This window comes from Salmo salar, chromosome 24, assembly GCF_965601325.2.
Source record: "Salmo salar chromosome 24, fSalSal1, whole genome shotgun sequence".
NCBI lineage: Eukaryota > Metazoa > Chordata > Actinopteri > Salmoniformes > Salmonidae > Salmo > Salmo salar.
Window position 1 is genome coordinate 5,420,604 of NC_138314.1, and position 27,732 is coordinate 5,448,335.

The 27,732-nt window shown below is 40.5% G+C and overlaps 2 protein-coding genes across 18 annotated transcripts; one reads left to right on the forward strand and one right to left on the reverse strand.

Annotated features, from left to right (window-relative positions):
* On the reverse strand, window positions 1–14,509 carry LOC106584944 (iron-sulfur cluster co-chaperone protein HscB). Of its 4 annotated transcripts, none has more exons than XM_082968445.1 (7): window positions 14,444–14,509; window positions 13,572–13,612; window positions 12,452–12,548; window positions 5,957–6,086; window positions 5,687–5,734; window positions 5,462–5,526; window positions 1–3,344 (listed from the first exon to the last, which is right to left on the reverse strand). In XM_082968445.1, the coding sequence occupies exons 4-7, from the start codon at window positions 6,069–6,071 to the stop codon at window positions 3,312–3,314; spliced, it is 261 nt and encodes an 86-aa protein (XP_082824571.1). In that variant the 5' UTR covers window positions 6,072–6,086; window positions 12,452–12,548; window positions 13,572–13,612; window positions 14,444–14,509; the 3' UTR covers window positions 1–3,311. The 4 variants fall into 4 exon arrangements, with proteins under 4 accessions (XP_082824571.1, XP_082824570.1, XP_082824572.1 ...); XM_082968444.1 differs by lacking the exon at window positions 14,444–14,509 and adding an exon at window positions 13,731–14,010; XM_082968446.1 differs by lacking the exons at window positions 12,452–12,548; window positions 14,444–14,509 and adding an exon at window positions 13,731–14,015.
* On the forward strand, window positions 14,061–26,078 carry LOC106585226 (volume-regulated anion channel subunit LRRC8A). Of its 14 annotated transcripts, none has more exons than XM_082968442.1 (12): window positions 14,061–14,178; window positions 14,966–15,091; window positions 16,233–17,477; window positions 17,785–17,864; window positions 18,176–18,241; window positions 18,361–18,459; window positions 19,488–19,632; window positions 19,793–20,956; window positions 21,227–21,520; window positions 21,702–21,926; window positions 22,218–22,508; window positions 22,841–26,078. In XM_082968442.1, the coding sequence occupies exons 7-12, from the start codon at window positions 19,495–19,497 to the stop codon at window positions 23,114–23,116; spliced, it is 2,388 nt and encodes a 795-aa protein (XP_082824568.1). In that variant the 5' UTR covers window positions 14,061–14,178; window positions 14,966–15,091; window positions 16,233–17,477; window positions 17,785–17,864; window positions 18,176–18,241; window positions 18,361–18,459; window positions 19,488–19,494; the 3' UTR covers window positions 23,117–26,078. The 14 variants fall into 14 exon arrangements, with proteins under 14 accessions (XP_082824568.1, XP_082824565.1, XP_045563064.1 ...); XM_082968439.1 differs by having other exon boundaries at window positions 16,233–16,278; window positions 17,189–17,477; window positions 18,063–18,241; window positions 18,361–19,632; XM_045707108.2 differs by having other exon boundaries at window positions 16,233–16,278; window positions 17,189–17,241; window positions 18,063–18,241; window positions 18,361–19,632.
* The last annotated feature ends 1,654 nt before the right edge of the window (window positions 26,079–27,732 follow it).

Below are 27,732 nucleotides of genomic sequence, written 5' to 3' on the forward strand. Positions count from 1 at the left end.
CACGTTGAAAACAGACCCGGACAGTGTTTTTTTTATTTTTTACACAAAATAAAAAACATAACTGCAGCCAGATACAATAGAGAATGAAATAGAACGCCTGTGGTCATGTAAAAAAATACTGTAATTGGAAAAACAACCCCACAACAAATGGTGAACATGAGTTGTATCTAAATGCGTTTGGCTCAGATTCAGATCGCCTATCATATATCACTGCATGTCAATGTTTACAAGCTTCCTATGCCTACAGGGCACAATTTTGATGGCACTGGTAGTACAAATTATGTACTGACAAACCACTTATTAATCTTATGCAATGATCCTATCATCCCACTGCCATCACAAGTTATTAGTCACAACTTCCTATCTGTGTTTAATGTTCCACATTAGAGGGAAAGTGGCATAGAGTATAAATAGCTCAAAATATGTTCAAAATGTTGTTTGTAAACAACAACAAGGTCAGGGTCAACAGAACAGACGCACTACAGCTTGAGTCCAGTCTAGTGCTGGCAGGAGTTCACTTTGGCCTAACACTATGTTGGGGTCCAGGGCCTCATGGCTAGAACCGGGATGGGTGGAATAACAAAGAGGACATATATGCACTCAGTAAGAGGTAATGCCATATTCATGAGAAGAACATAACAGTGAGGGAGGCCATGTAGTGCCATATTCAAGAAAATAACAACAGAAACTGATATGATAATAGGTTGGAGGCAGCATGGAACCTTTAACAATGGCAGATTATGTAAGGGATAAAAGCCAACTTTCTGTACATTACCTTAGAAACAATGGACAACGCAGTGGGATGAGGTGGATCCGGGTCCCTTCCCTTCGATGTGGTGGAGCCGGGTCCCTTGCCCGAGTACACATTCACCGGTAGAAATTACATGTTTTCATTGATATTTTTATTTTTTTAAGTAAATTCAAACTTTTCCATCCTCCCACCAAACCTGATTGATAGTCCATTGCCAAAGACGTGACCCAGTTGTTCATTATTTCTCTTCTACATCTATGGGTGCAACCCAGTGATTTGTTATTTTTATTTGGTTGCCATGCTGTCAGGCAACGTTCTTATCCATTGCTAGCTGGCTAGCCAACTACGGCTTACACAGTCAAGTCAACCTCTGCAGCCAGAATAACAGCAAAGTAGCTGCATTTGCGTTTATTTAAGCTGTTTTCTTGTGACATTCATTTGGATGCATCTATAACAATGAGCTGATGATGCACAAATTTGCCTGGCATAGAAAGATTTTCCTTCTCGTCAGGACACTGTTCATTACGAGATCACATTGTATATCAAACCCTAGGCTAGAAGCTAGCTAAATAGTTTGTAGCTAGCAAACATGCCAATTTGAAAACACACACAAAATTTAAAAAAAACACACAAACATGCTGTGTAGCTAAGGTAACAGATATCCCAGCTGTTAAATCAGAGACTGATGAAGATAGACTATTACCTGATAATAAGACTGGTGGTGTTCTGTGAGGAACCAACCACACAGCTACATTCACACTTATGAGTCAAAGGACCAAATTCATTCTCCATTGGTCCAGACCTTAATCATAGGATTTTCTTGTACCTACTGTACTTAACCACCAAATACTAGTCCCCAAAAGGAGCAGCAGTGACAGCTAGAGTTATATGAGTGAATATGATCATTTTACATTCCTTGTTCTGCCACCATTTCCAATATCAGACGGTGAGCCACACTGGCAGAATCTGTATTTTTGGGTCCAGGCTGATAATTGGCTGTTTCACCTTTGGTTTCTGTCACTTTTGTGAGAAACTTACCATCGTTTTTTTTGTTGTTGTATCACTTTCAGTTATAACCCTCAGCTTGCCTGTAGCAGAACCAAGGAACTGACTAGAACCAAGGAACTGATTAGATAGACAAGCAAACAGTCCCGAAATGTTTTCACTTTCCAAGTCCAGGTGCCAATAAAGCAGCAGGAAAACATTTGATATTTTTACTCCATTTTCCTTTCCCACTCACTGCCACTAGCTAAGCCTACCTTTCTTAATCTAAAGCCACATGCACCTAGTTCATTCCACCATGCATTCCCATCCAAGTCAATTTTGCTCCACCCCCCCTCCCTTTTCTTTCAAATTACATTTCAAAGAGTCCTTGGAGACAGCAGTGGCCTGAGAGTTGGTCGATCACATTTTCTCATTAATATAGTGGCGCCGTAGATGCCTTCTGATTACAGCATGAATAATAAATAGGCCACTGCTGAGTCTCCCTCCAGTGGGTTAAGCCCTACTGTTTAATTCACAGTCAATCCAACAGTATTAGGGAAACTGCTTCTCCACAGTGGCAAATGGAACACATGACATTGTTGTTCCAGGCTTAATAAACAACCAGTCAAGTCCTGTAACTGTAGGGAAGGATATTCTCAGAGAATCACAGTCAGGGCTCATGAGAATAGTCCTGTGGCGTTTAACATGCTGTTTCGGTTTGACATAGATTTGAGAAAGTAAACTGTGTTCCTTAATAGCAGTTTCAGATTGTATGTTGAATGTCATTACATTCACAAATGAATTGGTCGCTATATCTTTATGGTTCTGGTTCTAATAGTTGCTTGAGTGCCTGTGTGCCATTCCTAAACTAGTCCATTTTCCATTTAGTCTGACAAATCACGTAACAAGATCTGTATTCACGTGGAGTTCCATAAAAGCAGAAATAAACAAAAGGGAATACATTTAAGCTTGATTTTCCACACTTCAATCCACTGCAGATGAAAAAACAACAAATGCAAAACAAGTGTCTGGGAGTGGTCCCTAAGCGATGGCTTCACTGGCTCAACATACAGTTCTTCATGAACTAACAATTACACGGAAATCTGAGGGCTTCTGAACATGCAGCTAATCTTTATTTATGTCTGATTAACATAATATTAATGGTATATGCTTTATTAGTCAAAAGTTTGGACACACCTACTCATTCAAGGGTTTTTCTTTATTTGTACTATGTTCTACATTGTAGAATAATAGTGAAGATATCAAAACTATGAAATAACAAATATGGAACCAAAAAAAAGTGTTAAACAAATCAAAATAGATTTTAGATTTTAGATTCAAAGAAGCCATCCTTTGCCTTGATGACAGCTTTCTCTCAGCCAGTGTCACCTGGAATGCTTTTCCAACAGTCTTGAAGGAGTTCACATATATGTTGAGCACTTGTTGGCTGCTTTTCCTTTACTCTGCGGTCCAACTCATCCCAAACCATCTCAATTGGGTTGAGGTCGGGTGATTGTGGAGGCCATGTCATCTGATGCAGCATTCCATCACTCTCTCCTTCTTGGTCATATAGCCCTTACACAGCCTGGAGGTCTGTTGATTCATTGTCCTGTTGAAAAACAAATGATAGTCCCACTAAGCGCAAAACCAGATGGGAAGGTGTATCGCTGCAGAATGCTTTGGTAGCCATGCTGATTAAGTGTGCCTTGAATTCTAAATAAATCACTGACACTGTCACCAACAAAGCACCCCCAGACCATCACAGCTTGTCCTCCATGCTTCACGGTGGGAACCACACATGTGGAGATCATCTGTTCACCTACTCTGCGTCTCACAAAGACACGGAGGTTGGAACCAAAAATCTCACATTTGGACTCATCAGACCAAAGGACAGATTTCCACCAGTCTAATGTCCATTGCTCGTGTTTCTTGGCCCAAGCAAGTCTCTTCTTCTTCTTGGTGTCCTTTAGTGGTTGTTTCTTTACAGCAATTCAACCATGAAGGCCTGATTCACACAGTCTCCTCTGAACTGTTGATGGTGTGATGTGTCTGTTACTTGAACTCTGTGAAGCATTTATTTGGGTTGTAGTTTCTGAGGCTGGTAAATGCTAATGAATTTATCCTCTGCAGCAGAGGTAACTCTGGGTCTTCCTTTCCTGTGGCGGTCCTCATGAAAGCCAGTTTCATCATAGCATCATAGCGCTTGTTGATTTTTGCCACTACACTTGAAGAAACTTTCAACGTTTTTGACATTTTCCGGATTGACTGACCTTCATGTCTTAAAGTAATGATGGACTGTCGTTTCTCTTTGCTTATTTGAGCTGTTCTTGCCGTAATATGGACTTGGTCTTTTACCAAATAAGGTTATCTTCTGTATACCACCCCTACCATGGCACAACACAACTGATTGGCTCAAAAGCATTAATTCCACAAATTGACTTTTAATAAGGCACACCTGTTATTGAAATGCATTCCAGGTGACTACCTCATGGAGCTGGTTGAGAGAATGCCAAGAGTGTGCAAAGCTGTCACAAAACAAAGAGTGGCTACTTTGAGGAATCTCAAATATATTTTGATTTGTTTAACACTTTTTTGGTTACTACTTGATTCCATGTGTTATTTCATAGTTTTGATGTCTTCACTATTATTCTACAATGTAGAAAATAGTAAAAATAAAGAAACCCCCTTGAATGAGTAGGTGTGTCCAAACTTTTGACTGGTACTGTATATGCGGCATACATAATCTTTCTAATTATGTGAAGGGCATCCTTTTGGTTCAGGCAGAGAAATGTATGTGCTGCTATTCTTCCTCCAGTATATTCAAGGAAGTATGTCTCCCGCTACAGGTTACAAGGGGTATATTCTCAACTCGCATCACTCCGTGTGACTCAACAACAGGCCGTAATAACAAACGCTATACTGATAGGCAAGATAATCATATGTAAACTTTGTGACTGTGCAGCATTTAAATCACTGACAATTACGTGTCTGTTTGTCATAGTAAATGATGCATTTAATTTTAAAGAGATTCTCTGGTACTTTTGTATAATTTTTAGTCAGTAGTTCTGAAAGTAGCACTCACAATCCAAAAGTGGTCCCACATCATTGCTCTCTCTCTATCCCTCTCTGCTGTGTCCACTGAGCCGTTGGGCCCACCCTGCAACCTCATTGGATAACGCTGGGTAGGCCTCTTGCTAGCTGTCACTCAAATGCGAGGGGCTGAAGCTCATTGGCTAAAATTCTAATTGCTAGGGGCTGGCCAACGTGGGGAGAAATGTAGGGAAAAAGGCACGGCACAACTTTAAGAAAACAGTCGCTACCCAAAGTGGGAGGTTTAAAAATACTTTCTTAGTCACCAAGTACCAGAGCATGAATTTTACTACACCAGCTTAACCCTCCAATGTTGTTACTGTATTCTTTACGGACACATCTATTGCGCAGGAGATAGTTGAGTTAAAAGCTTTTCATATAATATAATATTTTTAACATACTCAATAATTGACTTTTGAATTGATCCATCACACAAAAATTATGGCAATGTGTAACCTATTAATGTTTGACATTTATTAGTATACCTGAAACTTTAACAAATACTGTACATAATAAATAAATACTAATTTTATTATTAGAATTATTGAAGACATTCAAAACAACTTTAAAAAGACCCAAGAAGTATCAAAACAAAGTCAACAAAGTTTACATTAGCTCTGAAAGTTTTTCCTTCACCTTGTCTTCGATGTTCGCAAAGTATTTCATTTGGGCGAGAAGTGCTTTGGCAGCTTGAAGCTCTCCTGTTGAAAAGAAAAATACTGTATGTGGAGCAAAAGCAAAAAGAAAGTTGAACCATGTGACTCACAAGCACATCTGAAAGTATCTGAATTAACACCATAAGACTGAACAGTGAGTAGGAGGGAGAGAAACATAACACTCTAGTATCTGAGGGCAACATACCTTTGTGCAGCGATGCATCTATTTGTTCAGTCAAGTCTTTCAATTTCTCTGCAAGTAAATGGGGAGAAAAAAGTTGAAATACATTTTGCATTTAAATGCAATATGGTACAATTTCCAAAAATCATATCCGTGAGCATATCAAAGCCATTACTGGAAAAAAATAAACAATACACTGATTAATTTTGTTGAACTCACTTCCTACAGATTCAAATCAACATATTTATGAAGAAAAGTAAGTAGGCTGAGTAAAATTACTTTTTTAACCCACACCTTTCATAGAGGCACCTATCTTGTCCGTTTCTTCTTTGCTCTGTGCCTCATCCAGTGCTTCGTTATCTCCATCAACTCCATAAGAAACATTATCCGTCCCCTCCTTTATGTGCATGATCTTCAGCTACAGCTGAAATAGAAGCAGGAAGTCACTTACAATGACTGATTCAACCTTTTCATTTTATGACATGGAAGGGAAGACAACATTCCACCGGTTGTCACAGATAGCATGCAGTCACATAAAAAGACAGGATTCAAACTGTTCATTTTCCGACATTGAAGGAAACAACACTCCACGACTGTCTAGGATGCTACAAAAACAACCAATTAAAAGTCTAGATGGACTGATGGAGGCATTGTGCTGCTGAATGCTATTTAGTGGGTCAAGGCTGGGTAAATGTAAAATACGTTGTGGCAAATAATGCTGTTAAAATGGTTAGGCTACATAAATACTATTTGATTAAATTGACTTAAGTGAAATGTTGCTAACATTAATTCAAAATGGGTCTATTTTAGGGCTCTCCAACCCTGTTCCTGGAGAGCTACCGTTCTGCAGGTTTTCCATCCAACCCAAGTTATTAGAATCAGGTGTGCTAGATTAGGAGGGTTGGAGTGAAAATCTACAGGACCGTAGCTCTCCAGGAACAGGGTTGGAGAGCCCAGGGCCTCATTTATCAACTGTGTGTAGGCACAAATGTGTGCATAAACCATGTGTGGGATCATTTCCATGCAGAGTGCACATATGAACGTTTGCTTGACAGTGTGAGTGAATTTATGCTCAGCCATGAGCATGCGTAAGCACAGTGCCAAATGGTAGAATAATCTGAAATAGCAGAATCCACAAATTTGAAGGGGTGTCCACACTTTTGTATGTATAGATAGATGTATAGATGGATAGATAGAATACAGTTGAAGTCGGAAGTTTACATACACCTTAGCCAAATACATTTAAAATCAGTTTCACATTTCCTGACATTTAATCCTAGTAAAAAGTCCCTGTTTTAGTCAGTTAGGATCACCACTTTATGTTAAGAATGTGAAATGTCAGAATAATAGTAGACATCAAATGATGTCAATTAGCCTATCAGAAGCTTCTAAAGCCATGACATTTTCTGGAACTTTCCAAGCTGTTTAAAGGCACAGTCAACTTAGTGTATGTAAACTTTTGACCCACTGGAATTGTGATACAGTGAATTAAGTGAAATAATCTGGCTGTAAACAATTGTTGGAAAAATTACTTGTGTCATGAACAAAGTAGATGTCCTAACCGACTTGCCAAAACTATAGTTTGTTAACAAGAAATGTGTGGTGTGGTTGAAAAAAAGAGTATTAATGACTTCTACCTAAGTGTATGTAAACTTCTGACTTCAACTGTATGAATTGCACCCCCAACTCTTTAACCTGTCTCCTCCCCTTCATCTACACTGTTTTAAGTGAATTTAACAAGTGACATCAATAAGGGATAATAGCCCTCACCTGGATTCACCTGGTCAGTCTGTCATGGAACGAGCAGGTGTTCATAATGTTTTGTACACTCAGTGTATATTCTTTTATCAGATCAAATTTTATTCGTCACATTCTTCATTAACAACAGGTGCAGAATACAGTGAAATGCTTACAATAATGCAGAGAGAGAGAAAATAGGGATATTTGAAAAGTAATAACATGTAATAATAAAAGTTATAATAAATACACAAGTAATGCTACCTTGGCTAATATATACACAGGGTACCAGTACTGAGCCATTGTGCAAGGGTACGAGGTAATTGAGCTAGATTTGTACATATAACTAGAAATAAAGTGACTAGGCAACAGGATAGATAATAAACATTATCTAACAAAGCAGCAGCATATGTGAAGAGTCAAAACATTTTAGTGCAAAAAGGTCAATGCAGATAGTCCGGGAAGCTATTTAGTTAAATAGTTAACCAAATAGCTACCCGGACTAACTATTTAGCAGTCTTATGGCTTGGGGGTAGAAGCCGTTCCGGGTTCTGTTGTTTCCAGACTTGGTGCATCGGTACTGCTTGCCGTGCGGTAGCAGAGAGAACCGTCTATGACTAGGGCAGCTGGAGTATTTGACCATTTTTAGGGCCTTCCTCTGACACTGCCTGGTATAGAAGTCCTGGATGGCAGGGAGCTCGTTCCCAGTGATGTACTGCACCTTACGCACTACCCTCTGTCGTGCCTTGCGGTCGCCTTGCGGTCGGGTGCCAAGCAGTTGCCGTACCAAGCGGTGATGCAGCCAGTCAAGATGCTCACAATTGTGCAGCTGTAGAACTTTGAGGATCTGAGGGCCCATGCCAAATCATTTCAGCCTCACTACAGCCCCGCGGTGTGAATAGGGGAGTGCTTGGCCCTCCATTTCCTGTAGTCCACAATCAGCTCCTTTTTCTTTCTGACGTTGAGGGAGAAGTTGTTGCCCTGGCACCACATTGCCAGGTCTCTGACCACCTCCCTATAGGCTGTCTCATCGTTATCGGTGATCAAGCCTACCACCGCCATGTCGTCACGAAACTTAACGATGGTGTTGGAGTCGTGCATGGTCATGCAGTCGTGGGTGAACATGGAGTACAGGAGGGGACTAAGCACAAACACCTGAGGGGCCCCTGTGTTGAGGATCAACGTGGCAGATGTGTTGTTATTCAATCATTTCATCCAAACTGCTAGCATGCATCAACGAGCGTCTGCGTAGCCAGGCGCTAAAATAGAACTTGGTTTTTCGTGATTGAAAGATGAACGAGGGCCACACTCCAGTCCATCTGGTGGTGGTAATACACTTTAAAGCTAGCTAAATGTCTATGAATGTTTCATGTGTGTTTCAACCTGTCCCCAAATTAATATAGCTGGTTCACAGTTGGTTTTGGTATTTTAACCTGCATGTCATGAACGCATCTGGTGTGACTAGACAAAATCAACACGCAGACGCATGGAGCCGGTTTGGTCAGCATGTAAAGGTGAGAACCCAACAGTTCACCTGACAAGACTGAATCCAAACATTACACTGTTGAATGTATGTGCATTTTACATTGACTGTACTTTTCACAGCATTTGTTGAAAAAAATCTGAAAATACTCTGGATACGTTCAGTAACATAATAATAATACAACATGTGGGGTAGGTGCAACATAAGACCAAACGATTACAAGGGTTTGAGTAAGAGGACTAACTGTTGTCTCCAAGGCCACACACCTCTCCAAAGTGTGCACAGTTCCAAAGCAATTTCAATGCACTTTGATGACTCAAGAAAGAGCCTTCAGCTATTAGTTGCCTTTTTTTTTTAGCTCTCCTAGCTGTGCCATTAGGGAACTAAAGCAAGGACACGTTTTGTTTTGAACACAGCCCTGCATCCCCACCATCACATAATTACTGTTGTTGTTTACGCAAGTCAAAAACGGTTCCTTATAAATTGTCATCTGGGTCCGTTGGACATCATTTGGAAGCATATTCTATTGCCAACATGACAAGCTAAGTTATAAAATAACATTTTACAGTGTTAGGCTTTCACAAGGCACTTCAGAGAAACAGATGGTAATTTTGGTGTGCATAGAATAAAGTTTTTCCGCAGCTAATTTTATTCATAATACAACAAACAGGCCAATTCTGTTCAGGACAACCCAAGGTTTGACACCATGTCATCATTGAACCTGTACATCAAACATAGCTATAATAAATGTTGATACCGTAAATAGCATGAGTTTTATCATATGGAAATGTTAAGTGCATATTTGGACTCACAGGTGTGTGGTTTTCTTGTATGACATCAAAATGGTATTTATTATAGTCCTCAACATCTCATGTTTCAGAACATATCGAGTCCTCTTGATTTACACCATCTCCTTCACTCAGACAACAAAACATTTGCATAAGTATCCCAATTAGCAGGAGGGATGGGAGCATCTTCCTTTTGAGGGTGGTCCTCACATGTGGGTCGTTCCATTTGAATTTGATTACTTTATGATCGTACCCCTTTTGATTTGAATGAAACCTATACATATTTGCCCATGGTAGAAGTGGTCAGAATGTGACTTTTTGGACCTGAATGCCAAAACATTCAGGATATAGAGGTGCTCAATGTTGCATTCCCCACAATACTGTGAGACAAGTCTTCATCACTGGAAAAGATGAACTGCTATTGTTAGCGGAGATGTTGAGGAGTGAGCTGAGGTAGAGGGGGGACTTGCCTATGAGGGACTTGTAAATAAATTGGTACCAGTGGGTCTGGTGTCGTGTATGTAACAAGGGCCAGTTGACCAGGGTGGAAATGTCACAGTGATGAGTGTTGAAGGGGGCACTGGTAACAAAGTGGATGCACAGCAAATTCTCCAGTGTTAAATTTATACTGACAGTATTCAATTTAAACCAAATCAAAAGTGGTGGGTCTGATTGAAAATTGCTGGGGCAAATGCTAGCTCGCCACACGCTTGCTGGCGACCCTGCTGTGCTGATCTTTGTAATGTGGATAGATGGAAAATTGCCACACAATTCTATAAATGAAGAAACATATCGTATATGTACGATCTACCATCTCAAGTTAGCATCTCAAAATGTTGATTTCTGTATATCGAAATATCAACTAGTATCTCCAAACATCAAGACAGTATTGAATAAAAATATACACTGCTCAAAAAAATAAAGGGAACACTTAAACAACACAATGTAACTCCAAGTCAATCACACTTCTGTGAAATCAAACTGTCCACTTAGGAAGCAACACTGATTGACAATACATTTCACATGCTGTTGTGCAAATGGAATAGAAAACAGGTGGAAATTATAGGCAATTAGCAAGACACCCCCGATAAAGGAGTGGTTCTGCAGGTGGGGACCACAGACCACTTCTCAGTTCCTATGCTTCCTGGCTGATGTTTTGGTCACTTTTGAATGCTGGCGGTGCTTTCACTCTAGTGGTAGCATGAGACGGAGTCTACAACCCACACAAGTGGCTCAGGTAGTGCAGCTCATCCAGGATGGCACATCAATGCGAGCTGTGGCAAGAAGGTTTGCTGTGTCTGTCAGCGTAGTGTCCAGAGCATGGAGGCGCTACCAGGAGACAGGCCAGTACATCAGGAGACGTGGAGGAGGCCGTAGGAGGGCAACAACCCAGCAGCAGGACCGCTACCTCTGCCTTTGTGCAAGGAGGAGCAGGAGAAGCACTGCCAGAGCCCTGCAAAATGACCTCCAGCAGGCCACAAATGTGCATGTGTCTGCTCAAACGGTCAGAAACAGACTCCATGAGGGTGGTATGAGGGCCCGACGTCCACAGGTGGGGGTTGTGCTTACAGCCCAACACCGTGCAGGACGTTTGGCATTTGCCAGAGAACACCAAGATTGGCAAATTCGCCACTGGCGCCCTGTGCTCTTCACAGATGAAAGCAGGTTCACACTGAGCACATGTGACAGACGTGACAGAGTCTGGAGACGCCGTGGAGAACGTTCTGCTGCCTGCAACATCCTCCAGCATGACCGGTTTGGCGGTGTGTCAGTCATGGTGTGGGGTGGCATTTCTTTGGGGGGCCGCACAGCCCTCCATGTGCTCGCCAGAGGTAGCCTGACTGCCATTAGGTACCGAGATGAGATCCTCAGACCCCTTGTGAGACCATATGCTGGTGCGGTTGGCCCTGGGTTCCTCCTAATGCAAGACAATGCTAGACCTCATGTGGCTGGAGTGTGTCAGCAGTTCCTGCAAAAGGAAGGCATTGATGCTATGGACTGGCCCGCCCGTTCCCCAGACCTGAATCCAATTGAGCACATCTGGGATATCATGTCTCTCTCCATCCACCAACGCCACGTTGCACCACAGACTGTCCAGGAGTTGGCGGATGCTTTAGTCCAGGTCTGGGAGGAGATCCCTCAGGAGACCATCCGCCACCTCATCAGGAGCATGCCCAGGCGTTGTAGGGAGGTCATACAGGCACGTGGATGCTACACACACTATTGAGCCTCATTTTGACTTGTTTTAAGGACATTACATCAAAGTTGAATCAGCCTGTAGTGTGGTTTTCCACTTTAATTTTGAGTGTGACTCCAAATCCAGACCTCCATGGGTTGATAAATTGGATTTCCATTGATTATTTGTGTGATTTTGTTGTCAGCACATTCAACTATGTAAAGAAAAAAGTAATTAATAAGATTGTTTCTTACATTCAGATCTAGGATGTGTTGTTTAAGTGTTCCCTTTATTTTTTTGAGCAGTATATATATAAAGAATAGTGGTGGAAATGGGCTTCCACACCATATTGTATAATATAATATGTGATATTTAGATTTGATTATTTCTCCGTTACTGGATCTAAAATAGGTTTCAGTGTCTGAAATGAAAACCCTTGCCTAACTTGTTCAAAACTTTTATCTACTTAAAATCATGGCCTTTATGCAAGTCCTATTGGAAACCCTAGCACTAGCCTCAAAACTCAAAGATTTACCAAAACCCCAACCCAAGTACTCCCAGCCTTACTTCTGGCAACTGACAAGACCTCAGCCCTCCATTCCTACCATAGTTTTCTGGCTGAAGTTGTCAGGGTGTAGAGACCGCTGGCGCTTCAGGTATGTTTTCTGCAGCCTTTGGGTATCCATTGCAAAGGTCTTGTCACTGAAGAAGCAATGGCAGTACAGGTTAAGCATCCATTGTACTACCTTTGGGTTATTTAGGTTGTGTCGAATTAAATGCCATGTTTTTCAACTGACCTCGACAACATGTGAATGCAATGAGTGTGAGCAAACTAAAGGGATGCCTTCCCTGTAGCTCAGTTGGTAGAGCATGGTGTTTGCAACACCAGGGTTGTGGGTTCGATTCCCACGGGGGGCCAGCAAAAAAAATTATGAAATTGTATGAAATGTATGCATTCACTACTGTAAGTCGCTCTGGATAAGAGCGTCTGCTAAATGACAAAAATGTTTAAAAAAAATGGATAGGAATAGGCAACCTGGTGTTAGAGCACTTCGTATTATGTATGTAAATCCGAGATGCTCCATTTAGTATGATACGTTAAATTTTGTATGGTATGTATTAATTTGTGGATGTCCTTCATCCATTTTTTTGTATGATATGTTACGAATTTGCAAAATATACAATATGTTATGAATACTTTTTTTTAAATTATAATAATTTGCAAAACGTATGATATGTTACAAATTCCAATTTTTGTGGCTAATGTTAGCTAGGTGGCTAATGCTAACGTTAGCTCGTTGGTTCAGGTTAGGAGTTAGATTAAAGGGTTAAGGTTAGGGAAAGGGTTAGCTAAAGGGGTTAAAATTAGGGGAAGGGTTAGGTAACATTCTAAGTAGTTGCAAAGTAGCTAAAAAGTAGTAAGTAGGTGAAAAATTCCTAATTAGCTAAAATGCTAAAGTTGTCTGTGATGAGATTCGAAAACACGCAACCTTTGTTTGCTTGACATTGGCGTTATACGCCCACCCATCCACCCTCCTTTCATTTTAGATTAAGTAACCTTCATTTTTATGTAACTATACCAAACATAACATATCATACTAATGTGAGTGTCCTGGATTTAAATGTACTAAATTACGTCTAGTCTATGAGACCAGGCTGGGATAGGTTGTGTGTGTGTGTGCACAAACATAGTTTATGCGTTAGAAATGCGATATGATCACTCACCAATCCATAATCTGGAAGAAGGATGCTCCCTCATCTGGAGGCTGGACAAAATTACAATATAAACAGAAGAAGGTTGGAGTTTGTTCAACAGACTACAGTTCAGTTTTACAGACGCTGTGCAGAAAGTCCTTTCCAGTGAATTGACATGTTTCACCTTACTTTCATTCTGTGATCTATCAGAAATCTATGCCGTTGTTGTGCCTTGTGTCCTTACTGCTAGTGAAGGTGATCGAGTTGTTGCATAGTTTTGCATAAAAAGAGGAAGCCTTAGATACGCATTGTCTGTTCACCAATAATTTAGGTGAATGCTGAAGTGCACATAATCCGCAAATTGTTCAGTGACAGCATTGTTAGCAGCTAAAAACGTGGATTAGCTCGCTGGTTATGATAATCTAAAAACATAGCCATTGAACATTTCCTGGAGAAGCACATGTTTCTTCTTCTATGGTGTGACAGGCGACAAAAAGCGTACTAGTGCCACCTATTGGAAACTGGTATAGATGCAGACGGCAGAATTCAGTTAAAGACAACAGATGAACAGAAGACAAGCTAGCCACACACCAAAATGTATTTCTGCTAGCAGTTAGCCTGTGGGGAGCCAAACTGAGTAAGTTTTCTAATAACTAGACTCTGGTTAGCTAAAACGATATTCAACACAGGCCTTAATTCTCTGGAGTTATTTGTACTTATGCTGGTCGATTGAACGTTCGCGTGCTGGCTATGCTAGCTAACAAACATGCTGACAAATGTCAGCTAGAAAGCTAAGTTAGCCAACTAGATAGCTATCTATCCATCTTAGCTATTTTAGCTACGGTAGTAAAGTAATGTAATGCACGCTATCACTGATATGACATCAAACACTGGCTAATTACCAGTCGATTGTAGCTAGCTAGCAGTTGAACTTCACAATCGTCTGCGCACCATAGACCCCACAGATAGAACAATGCGAGAGACCGGTTTTATCTGGCATGACTTGGCCAGCTAACATGGTGATGCTAGCTTTGCCACTAATTTAATAACAAGACAAAGGATAGCTATCTATTTACCGTAGAAATTGCATTTGTCGTTAGAATTTTTATTAGACTATAATATTACTTGTATCATTTTTGTCCGATTTTGCAAACTTCATCTCACATCATCAGACTGCTGAATAAACTGTTAGTTATGTCAACGTTATGGTGTCACCCTTCAAGTGCTTAACATGTTTTCTTAAGGAATGGGATGTTAGACTTATGTAAGCTTAAGTTATTCGTGTTATACAAAAATATAATATTTTGAAAGTCTGACTGATATTAACTTACATACGGTAACTAACCCCAGTGCTACCAGACATCATGAAAGAGTTGCTTGCTAGGCCTAATTATTATTCACTTCTCTTTTTCTTTTGTTTTCAGATCAGCCAACCACCCATTCCTATGAAGATAAAAGAAACCTGGGCTCATGAGGTTTGCTGGGCACACACCGAGTGGGATATCCACCAAGCACTGGAGTACAGATAACACCGCACTACCACCACTGTGGTAAGAGCATCAGATGTCTCGATACCTGCCCAGTTCACATAAATCAAGCTAATCCCACAGAGATGTTGTCTAGACATATTTATTTACTCAGTTTTCTATTGTCTCTACAGTACTCTTATCAGCATGCTTGTGTACTTTGTATTACACAAGAATAGGAAGTTGAGTCATACATTTGGATACAGTCCCTTGCCGAGTGCTAATTTAATTGTGGTAATAATGGCCCTGTAGAAAGAAGTCTTACCACTAAATGCTTTTTATCAGCACTCTAATGGGATGTCTGGTCTCATAATAGGGTGAATTGGGCTGAATTGTGGTGACATTGTGTGTGGGAGTAGACTTATATGGGAGGTCTGAATGGGCTGAATTGGGCTGTGGTGGGGCCAGGCAGGCGACAGACTTCTCATCTCCACAGGAAGTCTGTTCTGTCTGTCTTCCTCGCTGAACAGATGAGGGGCCGGAATGGTACCCTACATTCTCAGGAATTTGGTCTTTAGATAATGTTCCAAAAACTTTGCAAATAACAGAGTTGGCAATAAAGAAAGCACATGTGGATTCTTCAATCCTACCGCATTGTATGTACTTTATTCTTTATTGGCATAGTTGCAGCAGTGTTTTTGGAACTGGTTTTAAACCACTAAATAACATGTTCCTGAAAATATAACCTAGTCTAATGACCATCCCGAGAGGAGAAGGGCCATTAGGTGAGGGCCGGGGCACAGCCAATGTTCCTCCCAGCAGGGAGACATCCAAGGGTAGGAGACACGGGGTACAGTGTTAGAGGAGGAGGCAGCGCTGGCTGTCTCCAGCCCCTAAGGTAAACAGGATCTTGTCCTGAAGGTCGCTGGGGTGCTTATTTATTTAAAAAAATGTGATACTGGACATATAGGATAGACTAGCTAGACTACAAAATAAATGTACTCATACGTGTTATTCGATTATTTCAACCAAACTGCTCGCATGCGTCAACAGGCCAGGTGCTAAAATAGAACTTGGTTCTATTTGAGATGCTTGATGTGCTGCAAGTCCCGCTTCTCCCATCTACTCATTGGTTTTCATGAGCATACTAACCCACGTGGATGATTGGAATATGAACGAGGAGAGACTAATCAAAGAAAACGAACTAACTAGGTTTCTCAAATAGGGTCATCTAAAAAGGATCCGCCTAAAAAGGACCTGATGTGTTTCAGGTAAAATAACAACCCAATGTTTATCTCCCAGGACAAATTACCTAGCTAAATGTCAATGAATGTTTCATGTGTGTTTTGATCTCTCACCAAATTAATATAGTTTTTTATTTTAACCTCTGTCATTCATGAGTCTGGTGGGGAAAGACTAAATCAACATGCGCACGATGGCACATGCGGTGTCAGTGTTTCTTTCTTTATAATTGAAGTGATTTAACAAGGTGGACCACACACTTAAATGACTAATCTAACCACTTATAAATTAGATTACTACTAAAGTGACTTTGGTCTTCTGAAACAACGTGTGTGTTTGCCGGGGTAATAAAAATGCTGTCCAATACCTTCCCTATGGGAGTTAGATTAATTGGACCTGCTTGACAATGGTGAAATCAATAGCAAAGCAAACTCCAGTGTAATGCATCAGAGATTCAGGTGTTAGACCATGCATGTGATTGTCAGTCTTTTTTTCATTTCATTGCTACACCTTTCAAATTAATAATTTGGTATTTTCTGATGGATGACCTATCATGATGCCATTGATTTATGTTGCTGCCAGTACATGCTATGTAGTACACATCATTCATTCAACGTAGAATGCTTATCTTTTTTTTTCTTATAATGCCAGAGGCAAGCTATGGTAGACTTCATTGATTTGAGTGTTAAATGGCTTAAAGAATGTAGCCTGTTATTAATTGCAGTATCTAATCTGTGTTCCATATGGCATACCATTTTTTATGGCATAATAGAGGCTTTCCATATTTTTGTTATTGTATTTCAAATTGGAGGTGGAGCCCACCATTATAAATGGCAAGTATTTCAGAAAATGTCTTGCTATTCTGTAATATGATCATAAGAACTTTAACAGATCATGAAACAGGCTGTGTTTCAAAATGCATACTTATGTTCTATCTAGAACGTTAGGCGAGTACGGACGTCAACTGTCATTTTTCAAGTGCGATTCCAAACGTAAGTACGTGAAAAGGCAAGTATATACTAAGTTTACGGGAAGTTCCATAAGCGTACTTGGGAGGTCTGGAAAACAAAGCACGCATGGGAGCATACTTTTTCGTTCCCTTCGCGAGGAGGCTATCCCATAACACCTTACGGCGCAGCAAACATTTTAAAAATTCCTAATTAATGGCAGACTAAAGTCCCGCTTGGAAGATCAATTTCCAGAGGATTAAGAAATACTTTTGTAAAATGTAAGTCTTGTGTTTTTATTCAACAAAATGTTAAAATTACTTTCATATGAATTTTGAATTCAAATGTTGAGTCTGGTGTTTATCAGCCTGATAGCCACGCAAGTTAGCTCGTCGGACGTCATAGGTAGCTAGCAGGCGATCTTGTCCTGCTAATCAGCTGTTTTAGAGATTAGCAACTAAACTAACTAATCGTGAAGTCGGCAATATGTCGATTGTGAAGACCCAGACAGTTTAAAAATCCTACATTTTTATACTTGCTAGCCAGCTAATGACAAATTGAAATTGTTTTTTGTCCATTTGTTTTCAGGGACAGATAGCAACTGATGCGTTCATTTTACTCCACGGCATTGGCTTGGCAGGACAAAAGTCATGCCCGATGGTTTGGAGGTAAGACATTTTAACAACAACTGATTAAAAACTTGGAAAATGCAGCTATATGTGTTTTGTTGCCAGCCAGCCAAGCTATTTTTGCTTTTTTTCATGATTGTTCAATACATGCATGTAGTGTCTGTTAACCTAACCTTAGTTAACTTTATTCTTGTTACTTTCCCCTCCCCTCTTGTGTTGCATCATTTGCCTATTAAGAAAATGGGTTGAATTATCATCTAAAAGTAAATCGGTGACCACTTGATCAAGCCTATGAATATTCAAAACTTTTTACAAACCATTGCACATTTGTAAAGGTAGTTGTTTCTCAGCATCTTGAAGCAGGGGTGTGATCATGAGTCCAAGCTAAAACGAGAGATTCTATTGGACAAATTCAGGTAGGTTCCGCCCATTTAAGAAACGTTAAGAATCGTCAGAACGAATTCACCCCAGCACAAAAATTTGAGCAGTGAGGTTAATTTCTCCCCCCCTTATGTTTCTGCTCTGTTCTCCTCAGGTTGAAGCACATCCCACCCTAACACCTAGACACATGTAAAGAACTTGGAAACCTGCCGTCCACCAGGAAAATCATCCTATCCCAGGAGTTTATTAAGCCGTGTGCAACATCACTACAGTAGATCCATACATGTTATTTTCTATCATGTTACTTATGAAGCTCATTCTAAAATACAATGAGTTCTCTTGTAGGGGAACTTCACCGTGTGCAAGTTATTCCTGCACAAACACCTTGTTCAACTATTTGTGGTCTACAATTTACAGGAAAACAAATAAAAGCGATCATATTTATTAAAGATGACAAGTGTTGATGTCTCCCAACAGTTCTGGTTTTGAGGCTTGGCATCTGGGGGCTGCAGTTAATCTGTCTAATTCCCTACAAGGAGAGAGAAAAGCATTCATAATTTTACAATGGTGTAATTATTTAATGTAATTCCTGTTTGATATGTTTGCATATACTTAAAGTGGACATTGTCCTTTAATATGCCAGTGTTTGTTTTCTATCCAATGCAATTAGCTTACACTAGGATGAAGTGGCCTTCTAGTTATATTGTGTATCGCCTATCAATGTATAAAGTGAATGTAAAACCAAGCTATCTTGAACATCATATGCATGGGTGTTATAGTTGTATGAATTTAGCACTGAAAGCCTGCTCATTAGAAATGTAATGTTACATTTACAGTGAAACACAAATTGACAGAATATTGATCATTCTTAAACAGTAAGCAAAATAGTTTATTTAGCTTCTATTTTTTTTTGTTGCTTCAAGCTTACCTGTCATACGTCCACAACGATGTAGCAGCAGACCAAGTAATGTGCGAGAGGAGGACCCCACATAAAATATTGATTCTGGTCGGTGTCAGCTTAATTCACTAACCTGTACTGAGAACGATTCTGTGTAAACAAATGTAGCTAGCTGGCTGCATGGTGATGCGGTTTCCTGTTTAGGTCAGTCACATCGAAGTACATTTCAAATTGAATGGATTTTAAGCACTGTGCGTTCTCCATTCTAGACAGTATGCTCTCTCAGGTGTTCTTGGAAGTTTACCCTTGAAAGAACTGGTGAACGCAGGTGTGTATTTTGAAACATAGCCATACTGTATGTCATACTACTCTCCTCTTCCCAGGTAAACCATGATCCCCATCACTGAGCTGCGTTACTTTGTAGACTGTCAGCCTGCCTACCGTATCCTGAAGCCATGGTGGGACGTCTTCACTGACTACATCTCTATTGTCATGCTCATGATCGCCGTGTTCGGGGGCACGCTGCAGGTCCGTGAGCGGATATTCCCTTTTTTCAGTGTACTTGATCTTATTTTTGTCCAGTTCCTGTTACATTTGAAATTAAACTTGATTTGTTATGTGCACAGTAATGAAATGCTTTATTTAGCTGTTTTCGATGTATCTAAAATCCTCTCGTTTCATTCTGCAGGTCACTCAGGACAAGATGATCTGCCTGCCCTGCAAGTGGGTGGTCAACCAGACCTGCAGGAGGTATTTCAATGCCACCCTGTCGGCCCCGCCGATGTTGGAGCCCAAAGGGATCCAATACAACCTGGACCGCCACCAGTACAACTACGTAGACGCCGTCTGCTACGAGAATCGCCTGCACTGGTTCGCCAAGTACTTCCCCTACCTGGTGCTACTGCACACGCTCATCTTCCTGGCTTGCAGTAACTTCTGGTTCAAGTTCCCCCGGACTAGCTCCAAACTGGAGCACTTTGTGTCGATTCTCCTGAAGTGTTTTGACTCTCCCTGGACCACCAGGGCTCTGTCTGAGACGGTGGTGGAGGAGAGCGACCCCAAGCCGATAAAGATGAATGGCTCAATGGATAAGAAAGTGTCGTGTATCAGCGAGGATGTGGAGGCTAGCGTCCCCATGCTCCAAAGGACAAAGTCTCGCCTGGAGCAGGGTATTGTGGATCGCACAGAGACAGGCGTCCTGGATAAGAAAGAAGGTGAACAGGCGAAGGCCTTGTTCGAAAAAGTGAAGAAGTTCCGCATACACGTGGAAGAGGGAGACATTGTGTACAGGCTCTACATCCGACAGACTATTATCAAAGTCATTAAGTTCATTTTTATTATCTGCTATACAGGGTATTATGTGCACAATATTCAGTTCAGCGTGGACTGTAGTGTGGATATAGAGAACCTCACGGGGTACAGCATGTATCGTTGTGCTCATCCTCTGGCCACCCTGTTTAAGATCCTAGCTTGTGTCTACATCAGCTTAGTGGGGGTATACGGATTAATTTGCATGTATACCCTCTGTTGGATGCTGCGGCGCTCGCTGAAGAAATACTCCTTTGAGTCGATACGAGAGGAGAGCAGTTACAGCGACATACCGGACGTAAAGAACGACTTTGCTTTCATGCTGCACATGATCGACCAGTACGATCCACTGTACTCCAAACGCTTTGCCGTCTTCCTGTCTGAAGTGAGCGAGAACAAGCTGCGGCAGCTCAACCTGAACAATGAGTGGACTCTGGACAAACTGAGGCAGAGGATCACCAAGAACTCCCAGGAGAAGCTGGAGCTGCACCTGTTCATGCTGAGCGGCATCCCAGACACCGTGTTTGATCTGATAGAGCTGGAGGTAGTTTGTGTAGAATTACCAGTGTTCCTTGTTGGCTGTGCCTTGTTTTTGTCTATTTTTTTTTTTCAATGTCCACACTGTAGCAACTTTGACTTGTTGTACAGTTTAGGAAAGCACTCGCACATATGAGTCAGCTTGTTGAAGGTGTGTGGGAATAATTAGGTGATAGAAACAGAAACTCGCACATTGCTCTTGCCTGTGTGTGTCACTTCAGTTTATTGGGCTTTCGGCCCAAATTTATTATTTGTGTTATTATTGATGATATTCTAGGTGCTGAAGCTGGAGCTCATCCCAGACATCACCATCCCTCCCATCATTGCCCAGCTGGTCAACCTGAAGGAGATGTGGCTATACCACACCCCGGCTAAGATCGAGGCTCCGGCCCTGGCCTTCCTCAGGGAGAACCTCAAATCCCTCCACATCAAGTTCACAGACATCAAGGAGATCCCTCTGTGGATCTATAGTTTGAAGAACCTGAGCGAGCTGCACCTGACGGGGAACCTGAGCGCAGAGAACAATCGATATATTGTTATTGATGGGCTACGGGAGCTGAAGAGGCTCAAGGTAAAATTCACTTTTACAGACTAGCACACTCATCGATAGTCCTTATCAGTGAGGCATTTTTTAGCACCTACTATTGTTATTTTAACTGCCTTGTATTTTTTTCACTCTACGTACATAGAGCTTTGAGTTTTTGCTAACACTATAAAAATGCTACATACATTTAAATGCATTTATTATTAAGGTCCTCCGGTTGAAGAGCAACTTGACCAAGCTACCTCAGGTGGTGACGGATGTGGGGGTGCACCTCCAGAAGCTCTCAGTTAACAACGAGGGCACCAAGCTGATGGTTCTCAACAGCCTGAAGAAGATGGTGAACCTGACTGAACTGGAGCTGATACGCTGTGATCTGGAACGCATCCCACACTCCATCTTCAGCCTGCACAACCTGCAGGAGATTGACCTCAAGGTAAGTTTGTCATTGCTGTTTGTTACGTTCAGTGAACTTTTATGTGTTCTCGCAAATATTATGTGGTTTTCTTGTTTTTAATTCATCTTGCTGATTTTATTATGTAAAGTGACTTTGGTTTCCCAGACACATTTAATTATAGTCCTGGACTAAAAACCATGCTCAATGGAGATTCTCATTTGGAATATTTTTTGTTGTTGTCCAGGGCTAAGCTTAATCTGTGTCTGGGAAACTGGCACTGGGTGTTTTGAAAAGTATGAATAAAATGTATTATTATTGTCATCATTGAAGGACAATAATCTGAAGACGATCGAGGAGATCATCAGCTTCCAGCACCTGCACCGTCTGGTCTGCCTTAAACTCTGGTACAACCAGATTGCCTACATTCCCATCCAGATCGGCACCCTCAACAACATGGAGAGGCTCTATCTGAACAGGAACAAGATCGATAACATCCCCAGTCAACTTTTCTATTGTCGTAAGCTACGCTTCCTGGACCTGAGCCATAACAATCTCACCTACATCCCAGCAGACGTGGGGTACCTGCAGAACCTCCAGTACCTGGCAGTCACAGCCAACAGAGTTAGTGCTTTCGTTTTCAGCTTTGGTTTGTTGTACTAGACATTTCTGATGGGTTTTAAATACAATTTATTCTGGTTTCATTATTTATGAGGAATGTGTTGTCTGTACTGTAGTTGTGTTTACTTATCTGACAATTGTGAATCAAATCGCATTAACACAGTGATTTGTTTCATTTATTTGTTTGGGTTTTCTTAATCTGTTATAACTAGGTTTAACTCCAGATGTTTTGTCTGATAATTACAGTTTTACACATTGCAGTGTTTGTCACATGTCCACCTGATATTATCTCTCTATCCGACTTCTCCCTTTTTTTCTACCTCTACCGCGTTTAGATCGAGACCCTGCCCAATGAGCTGTTCCAGTGTAAGAAGCTCCGTACTCTGAACCTGGGGAATAACTGCCTGACGTCTCTGCCATCGCGCTTCGGGGAGCTGACGGGGCTGACCCAGCTGGAACTGAGGGGGAACAGGCTGGAATGTCTGCCCGTAGAGCTGGGGGAGTGCAAGCAGCTGAAGAGGACGGGCCTGGTGGTGGAGGAGGACCTCTTCAACACCCTGCCCACCGAGGTGAAGGAGCAGCTGTGGAAGGTGGACAAGGAGACGGCCTGAACAGATAGGGGTTGGAGGTGGATGTTAACTCCGTTGAAACAGCCAGGGCCCCTGGAGGACTGGGGAGGACTACACAGACCCAGACAGCACGCTAACCAAGCAGGACCTGCTCACTTTGACTGTACTCTACTGCAGGGCTGCTTTTCAAGGGAATTTATGCTAATGTCCCACCGCCATGCTACTTTTTTCCTGCTGTAACAGTTGTGAAATGCAGTTTTAAAAGGGACATTGGTAAGGAAAAGTGTTAAGTTTTACAAGATGTGTGTGCATTGAATGAGATCAGATGTGTTGCATATGAGATTGCAAAATGCAAATGCAATTTTCCTGTAAGAGAAAGGACTTAAATAATTAGCCAGCAGATGCATTTTCTGGTGGGCAGTGTTATTGTCATTCAGACAGGGTATATTATCCTGTCATATCGTAACCCATTTATATAACACAATGCAGTAGACTACCCTTGATCCAGATTCTCTAGGGTGCTAAGGGATGGTTAGAGATTTACGGAACGGGGACATGGGGGAAGGCCTCAGGGCCATGCTTTTTACATTTCAGTCACGGGGAGGGTTTAGTATTTTTATTTTTTTCGAGTCCTGTAATTGATCAAGTTATGTTTTAGAATGAGTTGCTTACTATATAACGATGTGTGCCCGATGCCGCCCCAAAACCCTTATTCTCCTCTGGGCACCCAATTTCAAGTGACCTATAGTCTATTTGCTGTGATCCCAATCAAATGATCCATTGCTTATAGGCCTAGACTATACGAAGTGCATGCTTGGAGAAGCACAGGGCAAAGTTATATTTGTAAAAAAATGAACTTCCTGGATGTTTTGCGCTGCTCTGATGGTGTAAATAAAACTACACTACATTACACACTGCAATGGATATTCCAATCAAGAACCCTGCTCTTGCTGATCAAAACCTTTTTGTGCTGTCTAACCAATGGCTGTGCTGTGCAAGTTGGCAGTTCAGGAGGCGAGTCAGATTTCTTCTCAAAATAATTTAATTCCGGCTAATTTGAGTAGGCCTAATTCATTTCAAGTCTTCATTTTAATTTGACTTTATTAACAAGAGGGCTTTGTGTTGGAGCCTATTTCTTCCTATTTATGAAGAGGTAGGCGTACCTGTTTGACAGACGAAATCATAGGATGTTATAAATAGATTTTCTCGGCCAGTTCCTCCACCAACCATGCACTCTTTAAAAACCTCTGTCAGTGAAGGGCTTAGTGTGTTAAGTGAAAACCTTGGCTCGAATTGAGGGGGTATGTGAGAGTACGCCATACCTTTTGTTAAAGAAAATGGCAAAAAGCATAGAAAATAAAATAAAACGGACCCTATTATATAAAGCAATCTATAATGGTGCTTTAGTCCGTGATGCTTTATGCTAGAAACAAGCTGTAAAATACATGGGAAAGCCGAGACTCCGATGCATATGGGGATATATTTGGTTTGTCTATGACATTGAGGCTGAGCTACAACCTTCTATAGCCGACGAGACAAAAAATTGACTTTGCTTGGGAAGTAATCTAATATGTGTGATTCTGTCGCTATCAATTGAGCTATTAATTTTCTGTAAAATGTTTAAACTCCAACAGCTTTTAGGGAAGTATGCAAGGTCAACGCATTCCTCTGACACAGCAAAACACATGAATAAGAGGAGCCTGCTTGTCATCAGAAACGAGGATTATAACACAGCTGCAATGAGCATTACTATGGATGAAGACAAGATTAACAAAATATGGTCTTATGACAAAAGTACAACAAATACATCATAGGAATGATAGCTGGCTATCGCTATGTAAACCTGGCATTGTATGTCAATCACTAACTGCTACAGTGTGCAATACTACCTTTGCTCCTTCTAGCCAAAGGTTAATACAGTATGATCCCCCAAAAAGGGGATTCTTTTAAATAGGCAGTGCATGGACATTTTCACATTTCAGTTAATGGGAGGAGAGATGTGAATAAGAAGTCAAGAAGATTTAAAGGGATTTCTTTAAAAAAAAATATATTGCACCAGATGGATGAAATCATCTTATCTACAGTAAGAGCATAGTCTCGTATTACACAGTCGAACAAATGCACAAAAAGCACAGTGTAGGCTATTTATGTTATTGGAGGTTATTATGAAATGCAAATGTCCTCAGCAATGCTGGCGTAGACAATCAACTCTAATTTCATGGTGTATTTTCAGTGACATTATGCATGTTATAATGGATTTATGTACATATTAATGCTAGATTACATAGAAAGTGAGACAAGACTAACAGTAAGGACCAGATTAAGCCTAGTCCAGGACTAAAAAGCATTCTCCGTCTCAATGGAAATTCTAATTTGAAAGAGGTTTTTATTCCAGGACGAGGCTGAATCTGTCTAGGAAACCGACCCTAGATGAGTCCTGCCCATCAAGTGTGGGGTGTCTTGAAGAAACTGTCCCCTTATGTCCTGTGCAATGCAGTTTTCAATATGGAAACTGCATTCAGTGCGCGGGGTGTTTGTTGAAGTCTGTGAATCAATGTGTCATCCCATAGAAACCCATTTAAATCTTTTTTTAATCTACTCTCACTCACTAGCCTAACTCACTAAATCAATCTTATTGGAGCCACTATTTTTAGGTAGGTTTATTGAGTGGTAAATGAAATGCAAGCAATACTTTATGATATTAATTTGAAAAACAGTCACACTTAGACATTCCATTTTTCTTCAGTGTTGACAGCTATTAGTACAGTACACCAAAACTTTCTCAGGAAATTGCCATTCAATTTTATCCTTGCATCCTTCTTTTGTTGCCATTTTTTTTATTCCACTCAGTATTTTGATGTTAATTTAACAGTTGTTATACCACACATTTTTATATTTCTATACTTTTTGAAATGTTGTTTTCTGGTTTTTATTAGCATTTAATATAATAAGAATTGCTGGTTCGAAATTGTCGAACTTTGAATAAAATAAATCTGAAATCATACATCACATGGGGCAATTCATTTCTATGTCTTCTGTTATATTCTGAAACAATACCGATTTAACAGTGTTAGAGGTTTCTTTTGGTTCTCACTTAAATTAAGAGTATGGAAGGAATGTATGTTTCATGTAGTTCTGTCTTTAATCTTAATTGTCATCCTTTCCAACATGTCATTTTGACACTATTGTTATTAAATCTCATTACTTTGTTGAAGACTGACAACCCCAGTTTTACTTTTCATTCAGACACAGTGACTAGCAGTCAGTAGTGTAGCAGCAGTATTACATTTATTATTTAAAAAAATAATTCAGCACTTTTGGAAAATAACTTTAAATGACATGAATGTTGTGAACTGTGTGTTATCCTAATTATCCCCTTAAGCATTATCACCATTCCCCTCCTCCTTTACTCTTTCATTCCTGTTATGAAATTATAGTATAATAAATGTAATTATGCACATACTGGTCTCATTTCACCATTTGTTTCCTGAATCAATTTGTTTTGATAAATTAGCAAAAATCAAGAGACTTTATATGGTTATGAAATTACTTTTTTGAAAAAGAGATTTCAGATTTTCTAATAGACATTTGAACAATTTGTACTTTGTGTACAGAGAGAACCAAAGGTCTCAGCACATCTAAGGAACTTGACAAAAACATTATTTTCATGGTGTTTCATTACTTTAACAACGTTTCCTTTAATTTTCCCAAATTTTTTGGTAATGTTTTTGGAACCTTCGCCAAGTGCTTTGACATGTATTCATATAGTTTGAGAATGTTAAAAAACAATATTCTTCTGTGAGAATTTCAGTACTTCAGAATGTTTTCTGCTGGTTTCGTTATGGTTCTATTTGAAGTCGTGTTTTCAGAACATTAAGAAAACTTTCGATAAAACCCACAACACAGTAACATTCAGAGAACATTCGAAGAATGTTATTTAAAAACATTTGCATTCGGTTCTCAGCGTCAACACAACTCTATCCTTGATCTTGTTAAATGTGTTCAGGTGTTTTGGCTGCACCCACTAATTGGTCACACCTGACCTTAATGAGTGCTTGTTTCCTTTGAAATGGGGTCTGTTTGAATATACTGAAATTAACAGCTTTGCATGAGTAAAAAAAACATTGCATGCTAGCTCCATACTGGTGGCACAGTGGACTAATTCCATGGCTAGAGAGCAAAATATCATAGGTTTGGAATCTCACTGACACCAATGCCACAATAAATAAGGAATGTGTTTGCATAATTAATGCCTAAGCAAATTACTTTCCATATGTCCTGTCTGTGCTTGGAGTTCAAAACAGTTAAGCTAGCAGCGTTATTAAAAGTCTTATTATAACATTTAGTGAAAGTTTTAAGGAAGTTATTTAAAAAACTCCAAATAACCTTTACATTTGGTTCCCAAAGATTCTCAGAACGTTATTTAATTACCTTCAAATAACCTATAATTTCCATTCTCAGAACGTTAATAAAATCTCCCAGAAAACGTTTAGGGGACCAGAGTAAAATGTTCTCAGAACCTTCCTGCAACCAAAAAAGTGTCGTTCCCAGAACATTCAGATGTACCGGTCAGGAAAGTTATGGATTTGTTACCAAAAGCAGTAGGAAACCAAACATGTACACTCCCACAACCAAATGTGCTAGCTGCGAGAGCTTGA